Source organism: Phoenix dactylifera, unplaced genomic scaffold (genome assembly GCF_009389715.1).
Source record: "Phoenix dactylifera cultivar Barhee BC4 unplaced genomic scaffold, palm_55x_up_171113_PBpolish2nd_filt_p 000274F, whole genome shotgun sequence".
In the NCBI taxonomy this organism is placed as follows: domain Eukaryota; kingdom Viridiplantae; phylum Streptophyta; class Magnoliopsida; order Arecales; family Arecaceae; genus Phoenix; species Phoenix dactylifera.
Genome location: NW_024067759.1, coordinates 655,015 through 676,699, shown reverse-complemented (window position 1 = coordinate 676,699; position 21,685 = coordinate 655,015). Strand labels below are relative to the sequence as shown.

General features: G+C 41.3%; 1 protein-coding gene across 1 annotated transcript; it reads right to left on the bottom strand.

Annotated features, from left to right (window-relative positions):
* Window positions 1–16,718: 16,718 nt before the first annotated feature.
* On the bottom strand, window positions 16,719–17,027 carry LOC108510795 (uncharacterized mitochondrial protein AtMg00860-like). Its single transcript, XM_017840837.2, has one exon. It carries the CDS (start codon window positions 17,025–17,027, stop codon window positions 16,719–16,721), a length of 309 nt encoding a protein of 102 aa, XP_017696326.2.
* Between the last annotated feature and the right edge of the window lie 4,658 nt (window positions 17,028–21,685).

The following is a 21,685-nucleotide window of genomic DNA, read 5'->3' as shown; positions in this document are numbered from 1 at the left end:
TGATGAAGGTATATTTTTGGGGTATTCTACAACTAGTAAAGCCTATAGAGTTTTTAATAAAAGAACCCTAGTTATAGAAGAATCTATACATGTTGTTTTTGATGATTCTAGTGATATCTCTTCTAGCAAGAGAGTTGATCTTGATGATGATGCTGAAATTCTTGAAGAAAAGATTGATGAGATGACATTACAAGATGATGAACAAAAATTAATTGGAAATGCATCATCAAGCCAAGAGGCTATTGTGGATCATGGGCTGACTAAGGCTTGGAGGTATGCTCATGGGCATCCTAAGGAATTAATTTTAGATGATCCATCTCAACCTGTTAGGACTAGAGCATCTCTTAGGAACTTAAATAACCATCTAGCTTTTGTCTCACATTTTGAACCCAAACACATAGAAGAAGCTGAAAAAGATGTAAATTGGATAAATGCAATGCAAGAAGAACTAAACCAATTTACTAGAAACAAGGTATGGAACCTAGTTGAACGACCCTCTGAATATTCAATTATAGGTACCAAATGGATATATAAAAATAAACTTGATAAAAATGAAATTGTAATTAGGAATAAGGCTAGACTAGTAGCAAAGGGGTATAATCAAGAAGAAGGTATAGATTTTGATGAAACCTTTGCTCCTGTAGCTAGACTTGAGGCAATTAGACTGTTACTAGCATTTGCATGCTCTAAGGATTTCAAATTATTTCAAATGGATGTAAAAAGTGCATTTTTAAATGGGTATATTAATGAGGAGGTGTATGTAGAACAACCTCCTGGTTTTGAAAATCATCAATACCCTAATCATATGTATAAATTGAACAAAGCACTTTATGATTTGAAACAAGCACCTAGAGCATGGTATGAAAGACTTAGCAAATTTCTACTAGAACATGAGTTCACTAGGGGAAATATAGATACAACACTGTTTTTAAAGAAGAAAAACAAAGATATGTTAGTAGTGCAGATTTATGTTGATGATATTATTTTCGGTGCTACTAACAATCGCCTCTGCGAAGAATTTGCTGACTTGATGCAGAGTGAGTTTGAAATGAGCATGATGGGAGAGCTGAACTATTTCCTCGGGCTTCAAATCAAACAATCAAAAGAAGGGATCTTCATCAATCAAGCTAAATACATCAAGGAGATGCTTAAGAAGTTTGATATGGAGGAAAACAAGTCAATCAGCACACTCATGAGCTCATCATGCAAACTAGACCAAGATGAATCAGGTAAATCTGTAGATCAAAAGATGTATAGAGGTATGATAGAATTTTTATTGTATCTCACTGCAAGTAGACCTGATATCATGTTTAGTGTATGCATGTGTGCTAGATATCAGTCTAATCCTAAGGAATCTCATCTAATTGCAGTAAAGAGAATCTTTAAATACCTAATAGGAACAAAAAGTATAAGTTTATGGTATTCTAAAGAATCTAGCCTGAAATTAATAGGATATACAGATTCAGACTTTGCTGGTTGTAAACTTGATAGAAAAAGCACCAGCGGGTCATGTCAATTCCTAGGAGAAAATTTAATCTCATGGTTTAGCAAGAAACAAAACTCGGTTGCATTATCTACTGCTGAAGCTGAATATGTTGCTGCCGGGAGTTGTTGTGCTCAAATCATGTGGATTAAACAACAACTTGAAGACTATGGCATTAAACAAGACAAAATTCCCATTAATTGTGATAATACAAGTGCCATTAATCTAACTAAAAATCCAATTCAGCATTCAAGAACTAAACATATTGAGATAAGACATCACTTCATAAGAGATCATGTACTGAATGGTGATGTGACACTTCAATTTGTTTGCACTGATGATCAATTAGCTGATATCTTCACAAAACCCTTGAGTGAAGAGAGATTTAGTGTGCTTAGGAGAGGATTAGGAGTGATTGATCCATCCTAGTGATATTCTCTTCTAGTTCATTGATTTTGATGATTAGCTTGTGTTAAATATGGAGTTCTCATCTATAATCATCAAATCAGATCATAACTTAGTGATTGTCCCTTGGTTGGTACGAAAATAGCATGATTTTTAGGTGCGTGCCAGAGTTCGAGTCGACTCGAGTAAGTTTCAGAGTCGGCTCATAAGGGGGAGTCGACTCGTACATAGACGGGAGTCGACTCGAGGTCGATGGCAGCATAGGGGGAGTCGACTCGCGCATATTTTGGAGTCGACTTGAGGTCGAGTCGACTCGTGACTTACTGGAGTCGACTCACGGTCGGGATCCGAGTTTTTAACCCTAATCCAAGCGTTTAATCAACACTTCTATTCATCGCCTCCACTATTCACAAAACCCTAGAGCCGTCTCCGACATCGTCTCCGACCCCGGTTAGAGTTTTTCCGTCGACCTTCTTCCGTCCATTAGGGTTTTACCCCATTCCTAGGTCAACCATGCCCCGTAAGTCGGTTGTCCCAAGCCGGAAGAGGCCCCAACCCGCGAGCGGCACCGAGCGACGGTCCAAGGCTCGGAACGATCCCGTGAGGCCACAACCTCCGGTTCGTTCCCCGCCGAGGCCGGTTCCCTCACGTCCGTGCGCCGGGAAGGCGGTCTCCACCGGGAGATATGTCAACTTCGACTATCTCTCCCGGGAAGGCTTTACCATAGGGGATAGGTTGAGGGCCCAAGGCCTAGAGTTCTTTTGTTCCCTAGATCTCCCCACATACCCAGGGCTAGTTAGGGAGTTCTATGGTACAGTGTCTAGGGAGAATGGTGGGATACAGGGAACCGTAGCGGGTGTCCCTTTATTTATTTCGGAGGATTTTATTGCTCAAGTCCTCCATCTTCCCCAAGTAGGGGTATCTCCTACTCACCCGGCCGATAGGACTGAGGCCCTTACGGCCATATTAGGGAGTCCACCCCAGTCCCCACTAGATGAGGTGTCCGCTAGTTCCCTTTCAGTTGAAATGCAGCTCCTCTTGAGCATTATCTCTCGGACCCTTTTTTCTAAGACCGGCCGCTTCGATTTTGTATCTGAGAGGGACCTAGCCCTCATGTATTACATTCTCCAGGACACCCCAATTAACTTTCCCAAACTAATCTACAAATACCTATGTGAGCCACTAGACAGACCTAGGCTCACCCTTCCATATGGGATGCTATATACCCTGATCTTTAGGGAGTCCGAGATCCCTATTCCTGAGGGGGAACCCTCTCGCGCACTGCGATGGACAGATCGCATGGGTGAGGGAACCCTTCATAGGATGGGTTTTCATAAGGTAGAGGGAACCTAGGTCAGGAAACCATCCTCCTCCACACCTACTACTAGACACTCCCCCAGTCCTGATCCTGATTCATACTTTCCCACCTATCCCTCCACCTCAGCACCATCTACCTCTGCCGGACCCTCCACTGCACCACCTACTCAGCCACTAGAGGTCCGGATATCACCTGAGCAGCTCCGGGAGTTGCGACAGGAGATCGTGAGGGATCTTCGGGACGACCTACTGAGGGAGCTCCGAGGTCCAGCGACTGCTCCCTCCACTGCCCCCTCTTCTGCATTGGTTCCCTCCCTGACAGCCATGACCGAGATGACGGCTCATCTGAGGGAAGAAATTTACAATGTCAGAAGCCTGATACAAGCCCAATTCTCAAACATGAGCGATGTCACAAGCAACACAAGGAAGATGCGAGATGACATCCGACATGACATGGGCACCCAGAGCCAGGGGGCCGAGCGTCTGGCGAATGTGTTGATTGCCAAGTTGGACACACTCCAGGAGAGCCTGACTGAGCTTTCCTCGATCCACAGCAGGGCCACCTCGGCGATCATCACACAGTTAGGGCACGTCACAGATGGGGTCAGTCTACTCATGGAACAATCAAGACTGCCCAAGGGAGCCACCTCCTCCTCGAAGAAGCCATAGCTTATTTTTGTATTTTGACATGTATTTCTTGCATTACTCTTTGTATTCACAAGTGTACTTACATATACATCAATACAAGGAGTAGACAATTCTCTTCAAAAATGTGCAAATTAATATCTTATAGCCTTACTCTCATTGCTTGTGTAATGTGCTTTCTTCCTTTTTGCTATGATGACAAAAAGGGAAAGAAATATATTGAATAGACATGTAAAGAGAATCAATGAAAATCAATAAAAAGAGAAAACTTTTAAAACACACAATAATTTGTTCTTAGTGGATTCGATACCTCGAGGCTCATTATCTCTCTGTTGGGGCTCCTAATGGAGTAATCTCCAGAATCTATTCAAGGGATATTCGGAGATTAGTTGAATCATACTCAAGAACAAATTGACAGATTTTCCCTCTAAAAACCAAAAATTTAAGTTCAAAAGCTTCAATGCACTAAAAGAAAATTCTGAGAATCAAAACAAAGTTGAATGTATGTGTTGAGGGGGAGAATCTGAATTTTTAAGAAAGCAAAATCATTAAATATATATAAGCCAAACAATTGATTGCATGACATGAAGGCTTGTATAATTCCAAATGAAAGGAGGAGCTTTAACTTCAAAATTTATTGTTTCACACCCTTCATGTTTGGATAAATTAAATAACCAGACACTTGAATTCATTTTGAAATTTTACTATAAATCTCCTTGTTTGTTGAGCAATTCACTTTACATATACCAATGTTTTGTCATCATCAAAAAGAGGGAGATTGTGGAGTGATTGATTATAACCCTATTTGATTTTGATGAGCTCAAAGCATTTGAGTATATCTTATGTTTACTAATGAATTCAATCTAGTGTTTCAGTGAGATTCTTGTAAATTTATGGTTAAGTGTCTCTAGATTTGGTTCAAGACATTTTGGATAAGTTAAGAAATCAATATGAACCAAAGTCTGAAACTCGAGTCGACTCCGGGATATTACGAGTCGACTCCAAGCGTATCAGAAGCACTGGCACAGGCTCGAGTCGACTCCTGTACATTACGAGTCGACTCCGACTGAGAACAGACAGACGAACAGAAAGATTAACTCAAAACCTGTCAGCGAGTCGACTCTTGAAGAGCACGAGTCGACTCCGATGCTAGCCGAGTCGACTCCAGGATAGTATGAGTCGACTCCAGGGAGTTACAGACAGAAAGACAGAGAAGGTATTTTAGACCCTGAGAGCCGAGTCGACTCCTGAGGAACGTGAGTCGACTCCGATGGTTGGCAGGTCGACTCCAAAGGAAGCGAGAGTCGACTCTCAGTGTAATACAAAGAAAAAGTCAGAGAGCAACTTTCGGATACTGAGAGCCGAGTCGACTCCCGCAAAGGCCGTGTCGACTCCGAGACAGCGCGACCCCAAAAAGACAGAAGACAGTATTTTTGTCTCTGAGAGGCGAGTCGACTCCAAGACAGTTCGAGTCGACTCCAAGGCAGCGCTACCCCAAAAAGACAGAAGACTGCTTTTCGGATACTGAGAGCCGAGTCGACTCCAAAACAGTCCGAGTCGACTCCAAGACAGCACGGGCCAAAAGACAGAAGCTCGGGAGTTCGGACTCTGAGTACCGAGTCGACTCCCAGACTTCACGAGTCGACTCGAGTGAGCAAACTTGAAAAATGCATCTACGGATTCCTTGGAATGAGTCGACTCCAAATGTGCCAGGTCAGCTTCAGACTTTGGGGAGTCGACTCCGGGTTAAGTCGAGTCGACTCCTAGTCGAGAAGTGCACTTTAATTCAAATCCAGAACAGTTGCCGAGCCGACTCCAGAAAAGCATGAGTCGACTCCTGCTGCAGCCGAGTCGACTCCAGATCGTGCGAGTCGACTCCGATCCCAACGGAAACATTGTCAGGATGTGCAGAACGGCTAGTAGATTGCGTCTAACGGCTAGTTTCCGTGGGGAATGGCTTAAATAGCCACAGAGAACTGTAGCAAGGCAGAGAAGCGACATTCCATTCAAAGAAAACACAAAATCTTCATCTGCTAAAGGGGTTCAACGGAAAAGAAGGAAGAGGGCCATTAACTCCATTCAACCAACTCTTCCAGCATTAAAGAAGTCTCCTTCAGCCTTCAAGTCCTCAAGACATTCAAGAGGAGACCCAGAGTTCAAGAAGCCCTCCTCTACATCATCATAAACTTGTTTGAGGGCTCTTAACTTTTCTCTTATTTATATCGCTGTATATCTGCTTTTTAGAAGCTCTATTTTTCTGTCTGTCCTTGTTCAAACTGTTTGTTCCTTACTTGATTCAATCAGGGGATTGAATCAAGGGTGTAAAGGTTTGTTGGTGAGCCTAGGTTGAAACCAACGGTGTAAGGGTTTGATTGTGATTCCGGAAAAACAATCGGGCGGTTCTAGTCGGTGAGCCTGGGAAAACCGACCGAGTTCGTTGTGACCTCGTAAAACAACAAGTTAGGTTGTGAGCTTGTAAAACAACCGGCTGTAATCCGAGGGGTTATAGTGAATTCCCAAGTGAGGCTTGGGGAGTGGACGTAGGAGCAAGGGTTAGCTCCGAACCACTATAAAATCATTGTGTTTGTGATTGCCTTGTCATCTTTTACTTTCATTTCATTCACTGCACATAGCATCTAATTAATCAACTTGCAAAAAGTATTAATTAGTTATCCACAAACATTTTAATTGTAATAATTATTTTAAAACCCAATTCACCCCCCCTCTTGGGTTGTCTATCTGGGCAACAGAAAAGAGCCAAGGAAAAGCACAAGGTGTGGAGCCTCCTAAAAATTAGGAGGAGCTCCACGCCCTAGCCACCTAAGGAGGGACGCATGCCCCTCTCTCTTTCCTTTCATTCATGCACGCCCCACTTAATCAAATTAAGTGGGGCGCAGGCCCTCCTTTCATGGGTGTTGAAATCCTCCTCTAAGGAGGATTAGGTGAACCCAATTAGTCCTTATCCAATGAGGACTCTCAATCCTTATCCATAAGATCAAATCAATTAGGACTCTGAGAGTCCTAATTCAATTAGGACTCATATGATTTTAGTCCTAATCAAATTAGAACTTTAGAAATCCTACTCTAAGTAGGACTCTAATAATTTGCAGTCTTAATCTAATTAGAACTCTAGGAGTCCTACTCCAAGTAGGACTCTTGAACTTTATCTAATAAGATCAAGCCAAATTAATTAAGTCCAATTGATTCAATCAAATTGCAATCCAATTGTAATTATTCCTTCTTCAACTCACTAACTCTTAGTGGGTTAAACCAATTATCAATCAAATTGATAATCATAATCTATTATGATTCCAAAATACAATTCAACCGTCGGATCGGTCAATACCTCTAATGTGTGTGACCCCATAGGTTCTATTCTGTCTGGTAGTGAGATATATTGTGAGTTGGAATAATTTTAACTCATTTCACTAAGGATCATTGACCATCAAGATAATCCGTATGAGTCTCACCATCCACTAGTGACACCTAGTAGCATGTAGTAGCAACCCAGCAGAATGGAATGAATGAACCTCTAGGTACAGTAATCGTATGATACAGTTCTTCTATCATGGATTCCTACAAGACGGAGGTTATGAATAACTCGTCAAACCCCATCGTCTGTCATATATTAAGATTTATTCGACTTTAGTTCGAGAGTGAAAAATTTCTTTCCTACTTTACATATTGCTATGGCTAAGGTCTTACGAATTCAGTCTCATAAATCACATAGGACCACTCTTTATCTACCAAGGTCGATAGATTCCATGTAGGTGCACAACCTACTCCTATAGTGAACCTACTGCAGCCAATCTGCACCACAAGGACCCATATGGGTAGAGACCATGTATATGTGCAGTCAAACTACAGCAATCTCACTGTGAATAGCCGAAGCACCGCAGGTCAAAGGACCATTTATACTACTGCAATATCAAGTAAGTCACTGACGAGTGGATGACATCCAAGTGACTTTTTGTTTTGATCACGCTCGGTACTCTTGTTCTCTAACAAACACCCGCACTATCACTCCAGTGTCCCTATACTTTGGACTCGAGACTCGTCCATCCAAAAGAAAAGCGATCCATGCACTAATCTCATCGGATCAATCACCGTCTTCGTGATGATCCATCGATCAGGAGCATTCAAGAATTAATCACCAATGACACATGGCTCAAATTCTCAACTTTTGAGAATATGTATCATCTTATTAATTTCTTGGACAATTCATAGACACATACATAATATGAATGAAAATGATGCCCATTATTATTTAATAATAATAAAGTCAAGTACAAATCTATGTTTCAGAATAAGTAATGTGTCAGCCAGATTGGCTTCTAGGGCATATATCTAACAATCTCCTACTTGCACTAAAGCCAATCAGCCATATATCTAAGCCCATCTTCTCAAGGTGGGCTTTAATCTTTTGCTGGCTATGCTGCTTAGTGAATGGGTCCGCCACATTGTCCGTGGAGTCTACTCTCTGCACCTCGACATATTTTTTCTCGAGGTATTCGCGTGTGAGGTGAAAGCGCTGCTCTATGTGCTTGGACTTCTGACGGGACCTAGACTTTTTACCAAAAGCTATGGCGCCATTGTTATCACAGTAGAGTGTTATGGCATCTGATGACATTGCATTTAACTCTGTAATAAACTTCTTGCACCGGAAGGCTTCCTTTGTAGCTTCAGAGACGGCGATATACTCAGCTTCCATTGTAGAATCAGCAATGATCGGTTGTTTGGAACTCTTCCAATTTACCGAACTATCATTGCACAAGAACACATATCCTGATATAGACTTTCTATCATCAATATCAGTTATGAAGTCTGAATCTGTGTATCCTTCTACCTTTAACTCTGATCCTTCTCTAAAGACCAAGAACATATCCTTAGTTCTTCTTAAGTACTTAAGAATGTTCTTCACAGCTATCCAATGCTCCTAGCCTGGATTCGACTGATATCTGTTCGTGACACTCACAGCAAGGGCTATATCAGGTCGTGTACATAGCATGACATATATGAGGCTTCCTATGGCCGAAGCATAAGGGATCTTGCTCATGCATTGAATCTCTTCAGATCTGTTGAGGCACATCTTTTTGGAGCGATGTATATCATGCCTAAGGGGTAGAAAACCCCTTTTAGAGTTTTCTATGCTGAAGCTTTTTAGCACATTCTCTATGTACATTTTCTGTGATAGGCCAAGCATCCTCTTAGATTTATCTCTATAGACCTTAATCCCCAAATTATAGGATGCTTCCCCAAGGTTTTTTATGGAAAATTCTTTAGATAACCAGACCTTGACTAAAGTTAGTATGAGAATATCATTTTCAATTAGGAGGGTGTCATCCACGTTCAATACAAGAAATATGATAGCACTCCTACTAACTTTCTTATGAACACATGGCTCCTCTTCGTTCTTGATGAAATCAAATGATTTGATCGCATCATTGAAACGAGTGTTTCAACTTCGAGATGCTTGCTTTAATCCATAAATGAACTTCTGCAGATTGCAGACCTTGAGATCTCAATCATTGGAAGTAAAACCCAAAGACTGCTCCATATAGATATCTTACTCAAGATATTCATTTAGAAAAGCAGTTTTCATATCCATCTGCCAAATCTCATAATCATGATATGCTGCAATAGTAAGCAATATTCGGATGGACTTCAGCATGGCCACATGTGAAAAGATCTCCTGATAGTCAATACCTTTGCGTTGACTATACCCTTTTGCCACTAGCCTTGCCTTACAAGTCTCTACATTTCCATCCGAACCTATCTTTCTTTTATAGATCCATTTACAACCAATAGGTACTATACCTTTTGGTGGATCTACTAAGGTCTAGACTTGGTTGGAATGCATGGAGTCTATCTCTGATTTCATAGCTTCTATTCATTTCTCGGAATCGATGTCCAACATTACCTCGTTGTAGGTATTGGGATCCAGTATATGTTCGCTATCTCCCATGAGGAACATTTTCTCGGCATCCTCTGTAAGCATACATAAGTATCTTTCAAGAGAATGGGAGATCCTACTTGATCTACGACGTGGAGGAGGTACTATATGTACTGGCTTAGTATGAATAGGTTCCGTAGGTTCCATAACTCATTGCTTTTTAGAGACTTTCTCTTCAAGTTTAATTTTTCTCTCACTGCCTTTATCATGGATAAACTATTTTTTCAAGAAGATAGCATGTCAACTCACAAAAAGATTGTGATCCTCTAGAACGTAAAAATTGTATCCTAATAACTCTTTAGGATATCCTATAAAACGAGCACTCATGGTCCTAGCCTCTAACTTATCCGCATGTAGTCTCTTGACGTGGGCCGAACATTTCCAAATCTTGAGATAACCAAGACTCGACTTTTTACCATGCCATATCTCATATAGTGTGGTAGGAACGGATTTAGAGAGAACTCTATTTAATAAATAAATTGCAAAAAGTAAGGCATCTCTCCAAAGAAACAAGGATAAATCAGTGAAGCTCATCATGGACCAGACCATATCCAATAGAGTCCAATTTCTTCTCTCCGATACTCCGTTGAGTTGAGGTGTACCAAGAGGCGTCCATTTTGAGACTATGCCATTCTCCTTGAGATAGTTTCGAAATTCTCCACTTAGGTATTCTCCTTCTCGATTTGATCGAAGAGCCTTAAGAGATTTTTCAGTTTGTTCTTCTACTTCATTTCTGAACTCTTTGAACTTTTCAAAAGCTTCAGATTTGTGTCTCATAAGATACACATACCCAAATCATGAAAAATCATCGATAAAGGTTATGAAGTATGAATAACGACCCCTGATTTGTACATCGAATAGGCCACACACATCAGTGTGTACCAGAGAAAGTATCTCAGTGGTCCTCTCCCCATGTCCTACAAAAGGTAATCTGGCCATTTTTCTTTGAAGGCAGAATTCACAAATTGGATATTACTCGAAAGTCAATGAGCCAAGAAGTCCATCTTTCTCCAATTTATTTATTCCGTCCTCTCCAATATGGCCAAGTCTGAGGTGCCACAAATACTTCTAGTTTATCTTATATCTAGATCTTTTGGATCCTATGACACTCACTACTTGCTCAGATACATTCACAGATACATCCATATGTAAGTGATAGAGACCGTCAATTATAAAACCACTTGCAACTAATTTATTTCTAAAATAAATGGAATAGCAGCCTTTGTCGAATGCAAAAACATGATCATCCTGTACTAAACATGAAACAAAAATCAAATTTCTGCTAGCAGCAGGTACATAATAACAGTCTCTAAGTATCAAACTAAATCCAGACGGTAGTCGCAGAGGATAGGTGCTCACAGCCACAGCAACAACTTTTGCTCCATTGCCAACCCGAAGGATTACTGCACCTTCCGCTATCCTTCTATTTTTTTTAGACCCTGCATAGTAGTGCATAAGTGAGCACTAGAACCAAAATCTATAACCCAATTGGAAGTAGAAGAAACCGTTAGATTAGTTTCAATAACAAGCAAGTCTAACATACCTTTCGAAGGTGTGTCTGCCCTTTTGTTCTTCAGACTCTCGAGATATGAAGGACAGTTTCTCTTCCAATGGCCATCGGCGTTGCAGTGGAAACATTTTTCTTTATCATCAGCCTTTTTCTTTTAAACTTCCTTCTTTAGCTTTTTCTCTTTTTTCTGCTTCTTCGCAGACTTCTTCTTCCAAGCAGACTTTCTCTTGAAAGTAGAAGCTAACTCAGTAGTGAGAATAGTGCCCCTTGAACCTTTCAAGGCCCTTTCAGCAGTTACCAACATATTTAACAACTCAAACTTGTTCCATTCAATCTTATTCATATGGTTGTTTACTATAAACTGCCCAAATGAATTTGGAAGGGATTACAGGATCAAATCTACTTGCAATTCCTTATGCATGGTCATGCTGAGCTTCTCAAGCTCCTCTAGATCCTTGATCATAGTCAAACAGTGATCATGGACAGACTGCCCCTTGCGCATCTTTATCTTGAAGAGCCTCTTGGATACTTCAAAATGTGCTCTCGACTTTGCTCGCCATACAACTCTTGCAAGTTAGCCAATATGTCCCAAGCTGTTTTCATGTTCTTATGCTGGCATTGAAGTTCATTGGACTAGGTGCCATGATGTAGCACCTAACCCAAATGGCATCATCCGTTCACTTATCATGTGTAGCACGCTGATCAGTGGTCGGACGTGCTAGTAACGTGGGGAGGATATATCATTGTCGAGTACATAGACTATTTTTTCGCAACTCAAAATAATTTTCAAGTTTCTTAGCCAGTCCTTATAATTGGTTCTAGTTAGACGGTTGGTCTCAAGAATTCGGATCAAAGGGTTAAAAGCGGACATAATGATCTGTAGAGAGTAAATTCTAGTTAGATTTTATACTTGATCTTAATTTATTTTAGGATCTTTTAAAACAAATACATCTCTCACTATTTTCTCGAATCTCTCACATTCCTCAGGTAGAGAAACACCTTCACCTAATAGTTATTGGGCCCAACCTTATCTTTACCCCGCAACATCTCATGCTAATAGAGAGGTCCCCCCCCCCCCCGATGCAATTAACCATTGTAAGCAGCTGAGACGAGTTAACATCGAAAAGATGTTAGCTGCTCTACTACAGTTGAAGACCGCTGGACTTAATATTTATTCGAGAAGATTTAATTTAGGTCTCTTTCATCATTTTAATTATTTACATTTCATGCAAATAATAATCTGCCCTTAAAACATAAACAAAAATAACTGGTGATGATCATGGTTTCAGGATGAGGGTCATAGTACAAGCACATGCACGTTAATTGGTTAGATCGTCTTCAACTCTTGATTCGATCTTGAGCACCTTTGATCCAATCGTGATCAACTTCTTGATCCATCTTCAATCAACTCTCGATCTCGATCCGCACAATTCGTGCTTATAGAGGTATGCATCGATCAACCATTGACGTGCAAACACATCACAGATTACATCCCCGAAAACTATGCTAATTAAAACAATATAAGATGCATGCAGGCATCTGAATTTCTAAATTACATGTCATCACATAACATCATAGAATATTGCAGAATATTTTCTGCACAAAAAAGATCCATCTATGATCATCACCACATGCATCTCATGCATGAATAAAATTACAGATCTGAATATTTAACTGATTATGTCATCATATGAGTTGCTGATCATGCAAGACATGATTCTAATTACTTGCAATCACATTAACATAGCAATAGAATCATTAATTTATATACATAAAAATCAGCATGTAGAAAAATCAGCAACCTGAAAATTCTGCATGCAGAAAAATCCAGCAAACATAATCTTTAAATTTTCAGATCTAACATACCTTTAACCATTAATTCTAATCTTAATCTATGCAACCATGGCTCTGATACCACTGTTGGAAAACCGTGCATGCTGCAGAAAATTAAATCCGCAGCGGAAGAAGTATGCACGGATCCGTTAAATTAGGATTAATTAGTTTAGATAAGAAAGATCAGATCTTTACCTTGTGTAGGTAGATGTTCACCGCAATCTGATGATCGTGGTAATACTGAAAGGCTCGCTTGAAGCCACACATATCTCCGGCCTCTACGAGTATCCACACGAAGAAGAGGACCAATCCAAACTTTTGAATCCCTAGAGTGCTAGCTCCCTTACAGAGATAGCTTTTGATGGCTGAATCTCTCTTTCTTTTAGCTACCAACATTTTGATTGCTCCCTCTTAAGGAAGAAGAAGAGGAGAGGGAAGAAGAAAAGGAGAAACACTTGCTGCCTTTTCTTTTTACGGTGGAAGAAAGGAGAGGAGAGGAGGCCGCCAATCACCAAAGAAAAGAACCAAGGGGGGCTGGCCCCCTTTTTTCTTTTCCTTTTAATCTAATTAGGAGTCATCTTTATCTATTAAATCAAAATTAATACAGACTCTCCAATTAGGACTCATATAATTTTAGTCCTAATCCAATTAGGACTTTAGGAATCCTACTCTAAGTAGGACTCTAATAATTTGAAATTCTAATCTAATTAGGACTTTAGGAGTCCTACTCCAAGTAGACCTCTTGAACCTTATCTAATAAGATCAAGCCCAATTAATTAAGTCCAATTGATTCAATCAAATTGCAATCTAATTACAATTATTCCTTCTTCAACTTACTAATTCTTAGTGGGTTAAACCAATTACCAATCAAATTGATAATTATGAACTATTATGATTACAAATCATAATCCAACCATCGGATCAATCAATACCTCTAATGTGTGTGACCCTATAGGTTCTATTCTGTCTGGTAGTGAGATATATTGTGATCTCTATCACAACATCATTGAAAACTCCTTTCAATGGGTTGGAACAATTCCAACTCATCTTACCAAAGATCATTGACCATCAAGATAATCCCTGTGAGTCTCACCATCCACCATTGACACCTAGCAGCATGTAATGGCTACCCAGCCGAATGGAATGAATGAACCTTTAGGTACAATTATCGTATGATACGATCCTTCTATCGTAGATTCCTACAAGACGGAGGTCATAGATAACTCGTCAAAGCCCATCGTCTATCATATGTCAAAATTTATTCGACTTTAGTTTGAGAGTGAAAAACTCCTTTTTCACTTTACATACTATCCTATCTAAGGTCTTACGAACTCATTCCCTCCTTATCTACCAAACTCTATAGATTTCATGTAGGTGCATACCCTACTTCTATAGTGAACCTACTGCAGCCAATTTGCACCATAAGGACCTATATGGCTATAGACCATGTATATGTACAGTCAAACTACAGCAACCTCACTGTAAATAGCCGAACCACCGCAGGTCAAAGGACCAGTCATACAGTACTGCACATCAAGTAAGTCACTAACGAGTAGATAGATATCCAAGTGACTTCTTACTTTGGTCATGCTCGGTATCCTTGTTCTCTAACAAGCACCTGCAGTATTACTCCAGTTTTCCTACACTGTGGACTCGAGACTCGTCCATCCAAAAGAAAAGCAATCTGTGCACTAATCTCATTGGATCAATCACCATCCTCGTGATGATCCATCGATCAAGAACATTTAGGAATTAATCACCAATGACACATGGCTCAAATTCTCAACTTTTGAGATATGTATCATCATCTTATTAATTTTTTGGATGATTCATAGACATATACACAATATGAATGATAAAGATGCCTATTTATTATTCAATAATAATAAAGTCAAGTACAAAACTATGTCTCAAAAAAAATTATGTGTCAGCTCGATTAACTACTTGGCCATACATCTAACAATGAAAGAAAAAGATGTTAGTAAAGTCGGAAAGGGATCATCTAGCATTTACAATTTAGAAAGGATTGATTTATCCTACTCTAGCCCAAGCCTTGCGGCCGACTCCCTAAGGGACTTGCAACTCAAAAGAGCTAAATGACGTTTGATTTAAGATTGCCTCACAAAAGGCCTAAGATCCTCTTTTATAGACCTAAGACTCATGTGCCATACATGGCTTATTGGTGAGATAATGAAATTAGTTTCTAATCAGCCGCATGGGGAAGAAATTCAAATTCAAATTCAAACTTCTCCCATATGGGTCATATGCTAAAAATCAAATGAAGAAGGTGAGCATGAAATAAGTTCCTAATAAGTCGCATGAGGAGAAATTCAAATTCAAATTCAAACTTCTTCCATGCGAGTCACATGCTGAAAATGCAAAGGAAAAAAATGCTCTCAGGATGTGAATGTGATTTTCTTAGGCCGTGACATGTGTCCTCCTTCACGCGGATTGCTGATTTGTTTGGCGCTGATGGAGTCTTCTTTTGGCAGCCCTTGTAGCTCCTTAGTTGTCCCTTGATTTCCTTCCTTGTTTGAATTCTCCCATGTGCATGGATGGATGATGTGGCACGCGCACATGGTGCATTGATCTTCGGCCTATTGAATCTGGGCCCTTGCTCACCTAGATTGGATGGCCATGGAAGAGTCCTAGGACTCCTCCACGGATTGCTGATATTTGCATTCCTGGAATGGGGGGGCTTTTCCTTTATGCCCCCATGCTTGTGACCTTTGCATGATTACGACTTGGCTTGGCTTGCTATTGACTTAGTCTTCTGCTGGGCATGGGTTTGCAGAGAGCTAGGTGACGTGCCACTTGGGCGCACATGGATCCTTTGTACTTGCTGGTGTGTGGCCCCTTTGATTGGGTTTAGCTAGGCGTGTATTAATGAGGTCGGGCTTAGCCTGTTGTGGTCTGATGTGGATAGGCTTAGCCCGAGAGCTTCCTTCTGACTTAGTTGGTCGAGGGCTAGGCAAGCCTCCATGCAATGTATTTGGCCCAAGCCTTGGCCTTGGCCAAGCTTGGTCTCGGCTGAACCTGCATGGATTTGGCTCGACGGGCTGAAGGTCTCATCATTCCCCCCCTCTTGCAGAAGACCCTTATCCTCAAGGGTGACATCGAGAACCGAGCTTCCCTCCTTTCTAGATAAAGCATCCGCCACCTTGTTTTCTTGTCCTAGTTGATAGACAATATCATATTCAAAGCCAAAAAGTTCTACCAGGAATTTTTGTTGCTCCGGAGTCACAATCTTTTGTTGGAGTAGATGCTGTAGTGCTTATTGGTCGGTCACTATGGTGAAGCACCTTCCAAGTAAATAAGGTCTCCAAACTTTAACCACATGCACCACGGCGAGCAATTTCTCATGCATATGTGCTCCAAGCTTTCTTTTGTGGCCCTAAGGCTTTGGATATGTAAGCCAAGGGTTGTCTTTCTTGTGCTAGGACCGCTCCTATCCCTTCATTACTTGCATCTGTGAAGACTTGGAAAGGTTTGCTGAAATTGGGTAGGGCAAGCACCGAGGTTTGAGTCATGGCCCTTTCTAAGTCTTCAAAGGCTTGTCGGGCTACATCTGTCTATTCAAACCCATCTTTCTTTAGCATAGAAGTGAGCAGCTTTGCAATGAGACTGTAGTCCCTCACAAACTGCCTATAGTAGCCAGTGAGCCCTAGGAATCCTCTTAAGGCCGAGACATCTTTGGGCAATGGCCAATCAGTCATGGCCTCAATCTTGTGCGAGTTGACGCGCACACCATCATCGGATTCAATATGCCCAAGATACTCAAGCTCCTCTTGAACAAAGGCGCACTTGAAAGTTTTGATGTAAAAGTGGTACTCTTCCAAGATGCATAAAACAAGATCCAAGTGTTGCATGTGTTCATCCATGGATTTGGAATAAACAAAAATGTCATCGAAGAAAACAATAAAAAACTTGCTTAGGTGCGATCGGAATACCTCATTCATGGCGGTTTGAAATGTAGATGGAGCGTTGCATAGTGTTGCCCAAGGAGACAACCCAAGAGGGGGGGTGAATTGGATTTTAATTAAATCTTGACCAATTAAAACTATAATGAGTAATTAACTAAATCTATTGCAAGCAAATTAGTTAGTTTACTAGATGCAGTGAGTGAAGAGAGAGAAAGAAACAACAACCAATACAAACACAGAAAAGTTTATAGTGGTTCAGAGCCAACTCTTGCTCCTACGTCCACTCCCTAAGCCGCACTTGAGTGTTCACTATGATCCCTAGGATTACAGCCGGTTGTTTTACAAGCTCACAACCCAACTTATTGTTTTCACGAGATCACAACGAACTCGGTCGGTTTTCACAGGCTCACCAACTAGAACCATCCGATTGTTTTTCCAGGTTCACAATCAAACCCAGTTGGTTTTTTCCGATTTACCAACCACAACCTTACACTGTTGGTTTTATCTTTAGCTCACCAACAAACCTTACAACCCTTGATTCAATCCCCTGATTGAATCAAGTAAGAAAAACAAAGTTTGGGAGTTCACAAAGAAAGCTTCTAAAAAGCAGATGTGAGAATAATATAAGCAAAGTAAAGTTAGAAGCCCTCAAACAGATTTTAGATTGGAAAGTAGGAGCTTCTCGATTTTTGGGTCTCCTCTTGAAAGCACTGAAGATTGGAGGACAGTAGTAGAGCCTTGAATGCGAAGAAAGTACTTCTTGGATTGAGTTGAATGCCCCTCTTCCTTCTTTTGCTTGTATTTACTCTTAAGAAGCTCTTGGTAGTTGAAATGCTTTAATGCTCAGATAGAATGGCTCTCTTGTTGTCTACTACTGTTCACTCTGGCTATTTAAGTGGTTCCATTCGAAAACTAGCTATTAGAGAGTGATTTGGAGCCGTTCTGTCCCGTCTGGAGTCGACTCGTGCGATCTGGAGTCGACTCGTGCGATCTGGAGTCGACTCGGCTGTTGCTGGAGTCGACTCGGCTGTTGCTGGAGTCGACTCGTGCGATCTGGAGTCGACTCGTGCGATCTGGAGTCGACTCGGCTGTTGCTGGAGTCGACTCATGCTTTACTGGAGATGACTCGCCCGTTGTTCAGGATTTGAATTAAAGTGCTTGTCCCGTCCTGGAGTCGACTCGGACCAAACCTCGAGTCGACTCGCCAACATCTGGAGATGACTCGAGCACTTAGGAGTCGGCTCGTTCTTAGGATTGCAGAAATCCATCTTTCTGTTTTTCTTCCTCGAGTCGACTCGGATTTTCTTGGAGTCGACTCGGCTATCTTGAGAGGCGACTCGAGATCTTCAGGAGACGACTCGTTCTCAGAGTCCAAAAAATCGATTCTCTGTCTATTGAACTGATCTGCCTCGGAGTCGACTCGTGCTTTGTTGGAGTCGACTCGGCTGATTTGGGGGTTGACTCTGGAACTCTTGGAGTCGACTCGTTCACAGGGTTCCGATATTGGTTCTCTACCTTTCAGACTGCTTTCCTTTGGATGTCGACTCGGACGTAACTCGGAATCGACTCGCAAAACGTCAGAATCGACTCGCCAAATGTCGGAATCGACTCGTAACCTTCTGGAGTCGACTCGGTAACAGGGTTTAAAATCCATCGTTCTGTCTTTCTGTCTGTTACCCTTTGGAGTCGACTCGGAACTGTCGGAAGTCGGCTCGGCAAGTATCGGAGTCGACTCGAAACCTTTTGGAGTCGACTCGCTGACAGGGTCTGAAACTCTTCTTTTTGTCTTTCTGTTTGTTCTCAGTCGGAGTCGACTCGAGCTTGTGCAAGAATCTTTAAACCACTCGGAGTCGACTCGTAATCTTCCGGAGTCGACTTGGGATGCAGACTTTGGTTCAAATTGAGTCCAATACTTATCCAAATTACTTTGAACCAGAGCTTAAGGCACTTAACTAGAAATTCACACATATTTGCCTGAAATACTAGATTGAATTCATTAGTACAACATAAAATACATATACTCAAATGCTTTGAGCTCATCAAAATCAAATAGGGGTTTACTCAATCACTCCACAATCTTCCCTTTTTTGATGATGACAAAACATTGAGTATTTGTAAAGTGAATTGCTCAATCAAGCAGTGAATTATAGTAAAGTTCCGAAATGAATTTAAATGTCTAGTCATTTAGTGTATCCAAAAGTGAAAGGTATGAGTCAGTATACTTTGAAATTAAAGCTTCCCCTTTCATTTAGAATTATATAAGCCTTCAAATCATGCAATCAATTGTTTGGCTTATATGTCTTTAATGAATTTGCTTTCTTAGAATTTCAGATTCTCCTCCTCAATATTTGCATTCTATTTTGTTTGAACTTTGTTCAAGTTTTTTTTTAAAATTTCTTTTAATTAGAGAAGGAAAAATCTGACGATTTGTTTTTGAATATGATTCAACTAATCTCCGAATATTCCTTGAATAGATTCTGGAGATTACTTCTTGAGGAGCCCAACAGAGAGATAATGAGCCTCGAAGTATCGAATCCACTAAGAACAAATCACATTTTGCTTAAAAATTTTCTTGTTTAGTGATTCCCTTTATTTACAATATATCATATGTTCTCCCTCTTTTTGTCATCATAGCAAAAAGGTGAAGTATCAAAGAGTCAAAAACATACAAGATGAGACAAAGAAGTACATAGTACTCAAAGCACAGAAAGAATACACAATACACAAGTTTTGAGAAAAAGACTTTTTAATTCATTGCAAGTATTACACAATTGAGTACAATGATTGAAAGTCCAAAAGGACTTCATATGATTTTCAAGAAAAATACAAGTCTAGGAAGGTGGACGTCTCGAGGAAGAAGATGAAGCTCCAATATTTCTGCGCTGACACTCCATAAGTAGATGAACTCCCTCAGAGATGTTCCCCAGTTGCACAATAATTTCTGAAGTAGTCCTAGCTTGGGTTTGGGTCAGTTGGGTTACGCTGTCAGTGATTGTATCAAGCTTGTTTATGATAGCGTTTGCTACCCTTTCAGCTCCTGAATTTAGGCTCAACAGCTCGGATCTGACTGAGTCTTGCATCTACTTTGTAGCTTCCTGAATGTCTGAGCATCTCATGTATTGACCCTGAATAAGACTTTTCAGATTAGATAACTCCTCCTTCACTTCAGCAATCATCATAGAAACAACTGCAGTGGAGGGGGTCAGATCAGTAGAGGGTGTGCTTGTAGTACTCCTTAATTCTCTCAAAATGTCATCCCTCAATTCTTTGAACTGCTCACTACTAATCCTAACCTCAAGGGGCTGCTGAGGTGGTGGCATAGTGGATGATGGACCAGCAGTGGATGAAGGGCTAGCAGTGGATGGGAAGGTGGAGGGATCTGCAGAGATATCTGGTTCAGGTTCAGAAATGGGAGAGTGACAAGCAGTGGGGTCAGATGGTATGGTAGAAGAAGTTTTCCTTACCTAGGTACCCTCCACCTTATGGAATCCCATTCGGTGGAGAGTCCTCTCGCCCATATGGTCAGTGTATCTAAGTGTATGAGAGGGTTCTCCCTTGGGGATAGGAACCTCTAACTCCCTAAGGATCAAGGTGAAGAGCATACCATAGGGAAGACTCAGTCTAGGTTTATCTAAAGGTTCACAAATATAACTGTAAATAAGTTTAGAAAAGTTGAGAGGGACGTCATGTAGGATGTTGAACATGATAGCTAGATCTCTCTCGGAAATAAAGTCAAACTTACCCATTTTAGGAAAGAGGGTGCGAGAGATGATAATCAGTAGGAGGCGCATCTTAGCGGAGAGCTAATTTGCGAAAGCCTCCTCAATGGGGGACTAGGGTGCTCTCCCTAGGATGACCGTAAGGGCCTCAGTCCTATTAGTAGGGTGAGTGGGAGCTATACCCTTATGAGAGAGGTGGAGGACTCGTTCAATGAGGTCCTCCAAGATGGAAATGGGGACATTGTTTACCCTCCCTTGGATACCGCCGCCACCCCGTGTGACGGTGCCATAGAACTTTCGGACTAACCCTGGGTATGTGGGAAGTTCAAGGGAACAAAAATACTCTAGACTTTGGGCCCTAAGATGTGCCCTAAGGTGAACCCTTCACGAGAGAGGAAGTCAAAATCGACTTTCCTCTCTTCTCAACCCTCCCGGCGCACGAACGCGAGGGAACCGACCGAGGTGGAGAGGGAACCGGAGGAGGTGACCTCACGGGTTCATTCCGCGCCTTGGATCGTCTCTCGACGCCGTTTGCTGCGAGAGGTCTCTTCCGGCGAGGTACAGCAATTTTTCTAGGCATTTTGACCTACCCAAGGATGGAAAGACGTGAAAAGGGAGGAAAATCGGAGGAAAAATGAAGAGAGGAGGCGGAGACGATCGGGGGAGACGACTCGAGGGTTTTGGAACAGTGGTGGCCGAAAAGAATGATTTGGAAAAAATCATTTTGTTTAGGGTTAAAAGACGGATTTCCGACCTCGAGTCGACTCTTGAAAATTTGCGAGTCGACTCGCCCATGAGTCGACTCTCAGAATTATCCGAGTCGACTCGAACTCTGGCACATAACCAAATTCTCAGTTAATATCTGCCAAAAGAGAGATATGGTAATCTTTAGAGCTT

Excerpts from the sequence above, each read along its gene's own strand:
- LOC108510795 (XM_017840837.2), bottom strand. The coding sequence starts at position 17,027 with ATGGATGAACACATGCAACACTTGGATCTTGTTTTATGCATCTTGGAA.